This window comes from Sinohyriopsis cumingii, chromosome 4, assembly GCF_028554795.1.
Source record: "Sinohyriopsis cumingii isolate HCF-2022 chromosome 4, ASM2855479v2, whole genome shotgun sequence".
NCBI classification, from domain to species: Eukaryota; Metazoa; Mollusca; class Bivalvia; order Unionida; family Unionidae; genus Sinohyriopsis; species Sinohyriopsis cumingii.
In genome coordinates, this window is record NC_142964.1 from 51,218,694 (window position 1) to 51,229,863 (window position 11,170).

Here is an 11,170-nt window from a genome sequence, read left to right on the forward strand (position 1 = left end):
TCCAATGTTTTAATCATGTAAATCAACATATTATATACGAATTAAGATAAATTAAAACTGATATAAATGAAGTTAAAAGATTAAATCAATCACCTTTGTGTGTGTAGGGACGTACGTGTGTATGTGTGTACGTACATAAGTATGTATGTATGTATGTATGTATGTATGTATGTATGTATGTATGTATGTATGTATAAGTGTGTATAAGTGTGTATGTATGTATGTATGTATGTATGTATGTGTATGCATGTATGTATAAAGGTATGCTTTTATCTGCATGTCCATCCGATAATGTATCAATTCATGACTTGTACCTGCCTTTTCAGATGTCCGGGTAGCACACATTCATTTGTATCTTTACCTTACCACACACACACACACACATACACACACTCTCTCTCTCTCTCTCTCTCATTATCATCCCTACTTGCTAATACTTGTCATGGATGTATGAATGATTTATTTGTATTTTTTTAAAAATAGTTATTTGAATAAAGAATACTTATATCAATGCGTGCATGGCTTATAAGTGTAAATTTTAATGAATACTAACTTGGAAAGTTTCTCCCCATATTGAATGGTCGTACATATGATTATTTCAGGATCAACAATTTCGTCATATCCTCATCCATAACGGTTTATAATTTACATTATTATCGGTATATTTAGTATGCCCATCGCCGCTAGCATTTGTTATATCTTCGAATGCACGCGGTTTTATTTAAAGCATACAACATTCACGCTTACCAGACTTTGCATTCAAGTGTGACGCCATGAAATTGATAAGGAAACATGATTTGCAAGCTGCACTTGAAAACATCTTAGATACTATGTAGTGAAGCGTTCTTGATGTGTCTGTGTTTATAGCAACAGAAGAGCTTAAAACTAGATTTGCACAATAAAATCTGTCATCAGCTCACATTAGACGATTGAAGTCAGAAGTGAGTAAGGGTCATCTTCCTCTTGTAGCGAGATCTAACGACAAAAATGGTGAGTAAAACTTAATGACTACAACAACAACAACCCTTACTACTATCATGACTACTAGTACAACATCAACAACAACAATTATTACTAATACTACCACTATTACTACCTTTAAACCTATAATCGTGCTGTAATGGAGAAAATACTTGTTAACCCCACACACGTGTCAATGCATATAGCAAACACTTTGACAACTAACAACCTATTTTAATAAATTGTGTCCATGCCGGAAATTCTTTTCCGTCGATTGTCTATGCGCATTTTCAAAAATGAGTCTCGGTAGTTCAATTAGAGAGCATCCCTCATAACCCTTCAAGATGCATTCCTTAACCAGATCACATTCAGAACATTGATGTACTGACAGGGAAGTGTAGATGTCACGAGCCTTGCCAAAAGTGCACGTTGTAATAATAGAATCCAATGTTCTCTTGGCCATTTCAGATTTTAATAATTTTTTCAAAATGAGGAAAATGTTTATCTACTTCTCTTTCCTTAAAAGGGGGTACTCATCTTTTTTAGAAACATCAAAACCTGAACTTCTGTGTAAAATAGGGACGTGCATTTCACTTGCCAGCTCTGATTCCTTTAATCTAATTTTAAATTCCCTTCCTTTTCTCTTTGCATCTTTATTTGCATTAGCCTGTATTCTAACACTATGTCATATCTATGTTTTACATTGTATGGACTAATAAGTCTGCTGAAAGAAAGATGCAAATTTACGACTACGATCGTGGAAACAGCACTATGCGAGTGATAATATTTTACCAACACATGCATTACACTGATAAAGGTGCTAGTATAGAGATTTGCAATGCTACAGGTGCAATTGCAACCTTTAGGTCCAGTGAATTTGTGGTCGATTGACTAGAAGGTCCTTCTATTTATCGCTCAAAGATATGTCGACAATTTAAACATCTGTCTCAGCAGCAGGGATATGTGTTCATGGGGGTGTGATGGAAATGTGTTGTTCGTCTGTAAATATTGGTGTGTGTGTGTGTGTGAAGTTGATAGTTCTGAATTATGTTTTCGAATAAGAACTCTGCCTCCGAAATTCCTATAAAAAATGTTGACAGGATTAACAGTTTTTCTATGATTTTTAAGCATACATCCTTAATGTTAATAGAGGATCGATGGAAATTACAATGCTATCACAAGTTTCTTCATCAAAGATTCTTTTTCCAGTAGGTAACAATATTGTCTGTCATTTTTGCATAAAAATCCGTTAACTAGAGTAAAACAGCAAACCCCTTTTATTAAACCATAACATTCATTCTTTATGAAGCCCATTATTTTCTTTCAGCGAGAGTGCATCAGTATTCACGTCGGTCAGGCCGGAGTCCAGATTGGTAATGCATGCTGGGAGTTGTACTGTCTGGAACATGGTATCCAGCCTGATGGTCAGATGCCCAGTGATAAAACCATTGGAGGGGGAGATGACTCGTTCAACACCTTCTTCAGCGAGACAGGGGCTGGCAAACACGTGCCAAGAGCTGTCTTTGTGGACTTAGAACCAACCGTCGTGGGTAAGACACAGTCACCGTTTATGACGTTCACTGTAAAGTACCTAAATTATCACTTCAAAATAAAGAAATCAACAGAAAACTCTGATGCAATCTATATCCCTCATCCACTGTCCCGTCATCGCTTAAGATGTTTCGACAATAACATGTGTAGAACACTTTATTGCAGATGCATTCGAAAGTTTGTAAACCTTTGAAATTTAAAATATTTCTAGTATTATTTTGTAAAGTGACCTACAGTATTGAGGTTCCTAAGATGTTCCAACTCGTGCCATTTCAGATGAAGTTCGGACCGGCACGTACCGCCAACTGTTCCACCCAGAGCAGTTGGTTACCGGTAAGGAGGACGCTGCTAACAACTACGCTAGAGGTCACTACACCATTGGCAAGGAAATCGTTGACCTTGTATTAGACAGGATCCGAAAGCTCGCTGACCAATGTACCGGTCTTCAGGGATTCCTCATCTTCCACAGCTTTGGCGGGGGTACTGGATCTGGCTTTGCATCTCTTCTGATGGAGCGGCTCAGCGTAGACTATGGCAAGAAATCCAAGCTCGAATTTGCCGTATATCCCGCCCCACAAATCTCTACAGCTGTCGTTGAGCCATACAACTCCATATTGACCACCCACACCACCCTGGAACACTCCGATTGTGCGTTCATGGTGGATAACGAGGCTATCTACGACATTTGCCGCAGAAATTTGGACATTGAGAGACCAACTTACACCAACCTGAATCGTCTGATGGCTCAGATTGTAAGCTCCATTACGGCTTCACTTCGATTCGATGGTGCTTTGAACGTGGATCTGACTGAGTTCCAGACCAACCTGGTGCCCTATCCGCGTATCCACTTCCCTCTGGCCACATATTCTCCTGTCATTTCTGCCGAGAAGGCTTACCACGAACAACTTACCGTTGCCGATATCACCAACGCATGCTTTGAGCCAGCCAACCAGATGGTAAAGTGTGATCCACGTCACGGCAAGTACATGGCCTGCTGCATGCTGTACAGAGGTGATGTCGTGCCAAAAGATGTCAATGCTGCCATTGCCACCATCAAGACCAAGAGGACAATCCAGTTCGTAGACTGGTGTCCAACCGGTTTCAAGGTAGGAATCAACTATCAGCCACCCACAGTTGTTCCTGGAGGTGACTTGGCTAAGGTGCAGCGTGCAGTGTGCATGTTGAGCAATACAACGGCCATCGCTGAGGCCTGGGCCCGACTTGACCACAAGTTTGATTTGATGTACGCCAAGAGAGCCTTCGTCCACTGGTATGTAGGTGAGGGTATGGAGGAAGGGGAATTCTCTGAGGCTCGTGAAGATCTGGCAGCTCTGGAGAAGGACTACGAGGAAGTTGGTGTGGACAGTGTGGAGGGAGAAGGTGAGGAAGAGGGACAGGAGGAATATTAAAAGATGTAGCAATTCAACGAGTGCCTTGTTCTTGGCTATGGACGTATTTCTACTTGCCTGCTTTTAATTCAACTTTTACCATTTATTATTTTTTAAAAATATTTTGAATGCATTATGGATTTTACTTCATTATAAATTACAAAATATTTATTATTTGTTGATTTATTGACCTGGAAATTTCTAGCATTGGTAAATTTTATGAATTAAAATTTAACTTCCTGCCTCTTTCTTTTCTTTGGTAAATTACGAATGAAATTAAGGGACAAGCCATTGGACTTAGCAATGTAGTAATAAAGGCCCATATTTGAAAATTCATTTCCAGGTTTATATATCGTGTGCATGTCCTGTTGTTGTTGTTGTGATGTTGTTATTATTATCGTCATCGTTGTCGTCATTCTCTCGTTGTTTTTACACGTATGCTAAGTCTGGCATTCACACAAAATAAATGAGTCATAACATATGCTTCCATGCACTAGCAGTGGAATGGTATGATTATCACAGAGACAATATACAGTCTGTCAAGTTAAAACATTTGCTGCAATGAAATTTTGAACCCCATTGCGATTCCATGGGGTTTAAATGTTTTCATCCGTTTTCCTATAAAGGCATTCAGATAATTTGTAGCCGACAGAATTCATCTGGATACTTAAAGCCTGGAGTAAACTCATAACGCGCTTTTAGATATTATTATTGGGATTTTGCGCATCTGGAAATATAGACCGTGCTTCGCTCTTCTCCCATCCCCAGATTTATATGCTTCTTACGGGACATGATCCCAAACAAGAATGTAGAAAAATAATCAACAATCTATACTCTTTACTAAAAAAACGTGATTGTGCGTGTCTTGGCGTGATAGTTTTTATAGTAATCAGATTGAAAATTGCCATTGGAAAAGTTGGTTGGTTGTTGTAGGATTTAACGCCATATCTCAGCCCAAGATAGGCTATATATGGTGACCAGTATAACTGGTGGAGGAAGAATCCTGGAAAACCCTGGTAAGAACCACTGACCCACGGGAAGCTACTGGCAGCTTTCTCACATACCCACATTGGCCGAGTCATAGAATCGAACCCACGCAGACAGAGGTCTAGTGGAAAGTTTATTCAGGACGATTACTGCTAGCTTTCTCAAAATGGTCAGATTCAAACAGGAAGCAAACTTACCTTGCTGATCAAATAGGAATTTTGCACATTTGGGTATTATCGGAGAAAAAGGTATGCGGCAACGCCTAATGCCTGAATAGTTTTTAATAAAATAATACAATTTTATATAATTCGCTTTCACACCCCCATCCACATGTTTTTTATTTTGGCTGTCTTGAAAACACTTTCATATTTAGCTTGTCTTTCTCGGAAACACGCGACTGAATTCATTCTAACTATTAAATACTTATTTTAAAATTTCTTAGCACTGACATGAGAAATTGTTTGTGCGTTTTAAACTTTCTCGAATAAATCTTCATTGTTGGAGCAGAAACCCACTGATAAAAAAAATTGTTGCTTAATACAAAATAGTAACTTTATATTCAACCAGGTTAAGTCTATCCTTGTGCTTTCGTTATTGAAATATTTTCACATATTTTCACGTGTAATTATCGCGAGTAATGAAGTAGTTTTCCTGCCACAACTGCAGTATCGGACCTGAATAACTTTGTAACTGTTACTTTTCAAACAGGTAAAATATAACGTCAAAAACATGTGGCATAAAAGTATTTGTAGGGTGTTTAAATGGCACATAAAAATGCGACCGTTACAAATCACAAACGGCAAAATTCACACGCTTCAAATAAGCTGGAATCAAATTAAATAAGAATTCATTATCACGCCATTTCATAAACAAAATATGTTATCTACAACAATGAATGTACGGCGATCAGACACAGAGGCCTAGCAACCGCCCAAGCGACCCCCGAAAATTGGGTCAGATATTAAATTTTGCGGGGAGGGGGCCGGAGGGTGGGCAGAAATCTTGCTAGGCCACTGCGAGTAGCATAATTCTGCTAATTATTAAAAGATTTTATCTCGTCACCCCGAACGTGAAACAAAGCGATAACCCGATACTACTGTCTGATCCTCGTAGATATGCAACGCACCATGAACGTGAAACAAAGCGATAACCCGATACTACTGTCTGATCTTAACAGATATGCAATACATGGTCAGCCTATGCTCGTCTGGTATGCCCTTAACTGTGCTGCTAGAAACAATTCTTTAACGTGTTATCAAAAAGAATGTTTGCTGAGAACTGTGTTCGGTAATTCGGTTATCCATTAAATAATATGGAACAAATATCAATATACTATGAATTGCATCTGATTCTCATGTTGAGCTAGTTCAACAGTAGTAATAGGGGATATCCATGGGGCAATGGGACTTTAATGTTAAACTAGGGGATCCTACCCTGGGGACAATGAGAATTTAACATGGGGAATTTTAACATGGGTGGGACTATAGAGGGACAAAAAAGTATTGGGACTGTCTAGGGACAATAGGAATGGAACAGGTGAGGTGACGTAACGGTACTGAAGACTGGTAACAATGTAGCAAGGGGCTGACTTCAATCGGACAAAAGAGTGGCGAAAAAACCTTGAACGTTTTGGCGGGACATAGACATATATAACACATACAAAATATAACATACAAACACAAACAACTGACTAGGCAAGAAAGTACATCTTTTTGAGGCATATGAGGGGCCCTGAAAAGGGCCTTTGGGTTCTTCGTCTATTTCCTCCAGTTCTTCCACCATTTCCTCACTTTCTCAATAATTCCTTTCTTCTTCTTTTCCTTCTCTGGCATCCCGTCAGGATGTCCCATGGATCTAAATTTCTCCTGCACCTTCATCCAGGTTTTATTCAGTCTTTCAAACTCCTCATTTTTCTCTCTGTTGTCTTTTTTTTTCTTTCTCTTCTTTGCTCAGTTATCTTTAATCTTTCTCACCTCCTCTTTCATTGCCTTTCTCATCATTTCCTCAGCTTTCTTTAGCTGGTCTAGCCCCCACTTCACAAATGACCACTCTGTCAAATTAAATATATCTTCTAAACAGCATCCTGACTTTGATGACATTATCAAGTGTCTCCTTCAAGGTTCCCATTGACACATACGGAGGTTGAATGAAGCCTCTTATTTTCTCAACTTCCTCCTCTATTATGCGTTGTACCAGATCCATGGCTACTTTCAAAGTCTAGGCTACCTTGAAACTTCCATTAATTTGCAAGCCTTTCCACCACATAGGCTCCATCCATCATCCTGCACCAACTGTCTTTCAAGTTGTTAAATAAACCCCTTGCCACATTCGTTTATTCAATGTTGAATGGCGCGAACGATCTCTATCTATATTGAATTTACGTCGTGTTCGCCCGCTAGGGCATGTACGACGATTTATGCTAGCACGGCTGGCTGTTTAATTACTCCTGGGGGAAGGATTTGTGTCTCATCCTAGCGCGAACGATGGATTGCTTGCTTGGTTGATTGATTGATTGATTATTTGGATTTAAGAGGCGTTCGCACGGAATGCATGTGCCTCTGGTTTATGTCCGAACGGCGAACTGATAATTGTTCCTGGAGGAAGGAATTAGAGCCACATCCCTATGCATTTATATGCTCACAGAGCACTGCTAATTTAGCCATCAGGTTGTGGGACTAGGCGTCCCTAACGACCTGCATGAAGGGCTTTCATGAGTGGGAATGGACCCAACACATACTCATGTTATCATAAAGTTGGAATTCAGTCAGTTGTGGACTGCACTATGTGGTGACCCAAGCAGTTTGTAACGTCTGCTGCGATTGGTCGCAGCGATGACGTCACAACAGGACACCTAGCTTTGGACAGGTGGAAATTGGTTCACATCTCCGTCTGTGTACGTTGTCCGAGCGAGGTAAGGAGGAAAGGAGCTCGGCAAGCCAGACAAGGATGTTGTGTGCTTCCCTAAAATGCCAGCTCGTTCTTAACCAAATTTAGTCCAGTTATTCTAATGGACAATAAAAATTACCAATAATGTGTAAGCCACCTGTGCAATTAACCAAATTCAATGAGTTGGAAATTTTTAAAATTAATTTATATATGAAGTTGGAATTTAGAGTATAAAGCGTACATTCAATTTTCTAATAAGTACATATCAGCTAGGTCAAAAATGACCCCAATTAATTTATTTCACGCAGTGTAAGAAAATCCGGAGGATAAAATTTTTGATGGCGGTATCAAAACAGATCAAAATAGGATGATAAAATAGAAATTGATCAAAAAAGTTTTCTCGCCAAAATGAAAGCCAAAAGGTAAATACAGGCAATCTTAGCCCTTAAAAGGGCTTTTTGGTGGAGGACCCACTGACATGTATTCAGAAGGTGGCTCATATGTTCTCCGTGGACGTTCTTTAAGCGGACCAGGCTCGACCAGATCCATCAGTATCCAACGGCTAGCATTTGTGGGATAGCATACATCCGGTCCGATCAATCGATGGTGATGTTTTAGAAGGTGGCAATCATGACGGACAGATTTAGTGGGCATTCTAGAAGCATTTCTCCCTTCTTGAAGATTGCTACTGCTTCTTTGAGCCTTGATTTGCTGGGTATGATTCTATCCTCTGGTGCTTTAGTCCATTTACTGACTATGAGGGCGCTCAAGTCGTCCAGAAAGGTTTGTGTGGCTGCTGAATCACTCCACAGATCTTCCAAACCTAAGTCTTGTGAATATCCCCATGCAATGGGCCTGTTTGCCTGGTACAGGGCACTTTTGAACGTCCTTAGATCTGCCGGCGTTGGTGGAGATGTTGCTATAGTCCCAAGGTGGTCAGAAGGGAATATTGAGGGATCTAGTCTTGGAGTAGTTGGTAGTGGTGGTGGTGGTGATGGTGTTAGTGCCAACTTTTTTTAGCTACAGGTTCCTGTTGTTTAGTTGAAGCGGACCGCTTTTCCTGTGTAGCTTAAGCCCCTTCTTGCAGATGGGTAGTTGCTTGTTTAGTTTTTTCGTCTGAGGTGGAGTAATTGTCCTAGATATTACAGGTGAAGACGTCGTCAACTGCTGGGCGGTTGATGTGCTTGCAGTGTTGGAGTGCTAATAGAGTGCTAGTAAACTGTTCTTTAGGCTGCTGCACATTCTTTCTTTCTTTCCATTTTTGTTGTTGCCATTACTTCTTCTTGGTTTTTCCCATATCAGGAGTATAGTTGTTCTTTTGTCCTGAGCTCTCAAGCTCCAACCTGATGCTACAGAAAGACCTAGGCCTTTCAATGCATTCATGGCTTGAGCGGGAATCATTTCCATCGCTAGCGTCATTACTGCTGATAGGTGCTGCTTGTTGCTCAAAAGCTGTCGACTGTCCGCGAACGAGGCAGGTAGGTAAGTTAAATTAACGTCGATTTCGCCCGTTAGGGCATGTTCGACGGTATACTGCAGCACACTGGGTGTATAAATAGTCCGGGGGGAAGGAATTGGTGCCTCATCCCCTAGGCATTTATGTGTGGCCATCAGATTGTGGGACTAATTAGTTCCTAACGACCTGAATGTAGGGCCGTCATGAGTGGGAATGAACCCAACACGCACTCATGATTAAAAGTTGGAATTCAGTTGCGATTGAACTCACCAGGTGTCAACCCAAGCAGTAGGTAACGTCTGCTACGATTGGTCGGCAGCGATAACGTCACATTAAGTCACCTGCTTTTTTTACGGGTGGAAATGGTGGTCCCACATTCCGTCAAGGTACGATGTCCGAGAAAGGCCAGGAAGCAAGGGACTCGGAAAGCCAGCCATGGATGTCGTGTACTCCCAGAAACGCCAACCCGTACTTATTTCAAATCTTGTCCAGTTATGCTAATGGATAATAACAAATACCAATAATGAGTTAGCCACCTGTGCAATTGTTCAAATCGAATAGGTCATAATTTTTGAAAACATTATCCATTAATGAGTTAGAATTTAGTGTACAAAGTGTACATTCAATAAGCTAGTTAAATACCAATCAGTATAGTCAAAATGACTTTGTATCCTGCATAATAATTTAAGAACAATAATTTTGATGGCGGTATCCAAAACGGGTCATATTAGGTTTTGTGAAAATAGAGATATTATCAAATATGTCAAAATGAGAACCGAATACATTCAACCAGGCAATTTGTTTGTTGCTCGGCCTTTTCAAAGCGAGATCAGGGACGTCGTCCAGACAAGTCCGGAAATGGTCTCCAATGCTATTTTATCAGTCATAACGACTCTTCGGCATCAGCGTCAATACCATGGTTTTAATAAACGGTCACTTGTAATCCGTTCTTTTTTGTTTATTCGGATTCTAAGGCTGGGTAGCCGGGATTCCATGGGCTGCAGTCCCGTGTTTGTGGCCGTGCTCCCTTTTTTTCTATTTTAATGGTTAGTCACGGCCCATTTGCTGCATGCTTTATCCACACCCTCCTCTCTCCTTTTCTTTAGTGACGGGCGCCCCGGAGTTTTTTCCCTATAACGTTCTATTTGTCTTCCAGCTAAGTTTATTCGGCAATGCCCTTTGTTATCCACTGCTAACATCTTATCCGAGTCTGGCTGGTGGCTCATCATTATCTCCAGTCCTAGTGGTATCTTCATAGCCTGCACGTGGACTCTCCGCTGCACTGTTCTGCGATGTTCACTGGAAGATGTTTCCTGGCTGAATGAATAGAATGAAATGGAATCGAATGATCCGCGAACGACGAACGCTTTGAATTTATATTTGTCATGCACGGACGTGAAAGAAAACATCCCTTACAATAACTTCAAATATTATCTGCTATCCACATAGAAGGGAAAGGTTAAACACCACACTATCTACTATCCACACATGAGAAGAAGAAGAAAAACTATTCTATAGTATCCACAAGTGCCAATATACTATCCACACATGGGAAGAAGAAAATAATATTATATGCTATTCACAAACCCCAAAATCTACTATCCACACACGGGAGAAAGGAAAAACCTACAATATACTATCCATGCAACGTACTACCACTCATACAAACCCAAAAATATACTATCAAAAACCAGAAAACCTACTATCTACACAGGGGAAGAAGAAAAACAAACCCAAAATATATTATCCACACACGGGAAGGAGATAAAAAAACACACAATATCTACTATCCACACAAACATACAAATACACTTACAAAACCCAAAATCTACTATCCACATAACGTACGCGCACTTATACAAGCCCTAAAATATACAATAAACGTACGCGAACGCTTACATACCCAGAAAATATAATATCGAAAAGCCACACAATATTCTAT

The 11,170-nt window shown here is 40.2% G+C and overlaps 1 protein-coding gene across 1 annotated transcript; it reads left to right on the plus strand.

Moving 5' to 3' along the window:
- The first annotated feature begins 831 nt into the window (after positions 1-831).
- Positions 832-4,141, plus strand: LOC149801148 (tubulin alpha-2/alpha-4 chain-like). Its single transcript, XM_089955168.1, has 3 exons — positions 832-990; positions 2,288-2,510; positions 2,788-4,141. Exons 1-3 carry the CDS (start codon positions 988-990, stop codon positions 3,918-3,920), a joined length of 1,359 nt encoding a protein of 452 aa, XP_089811294.1. The 5' UTR covers positions 832-987; the 3' UTR covers positions 3,921-4,141.
- The last annotated feature ends 7,029 nt before the right edge of the window (positions 4,142-11,170 follow it).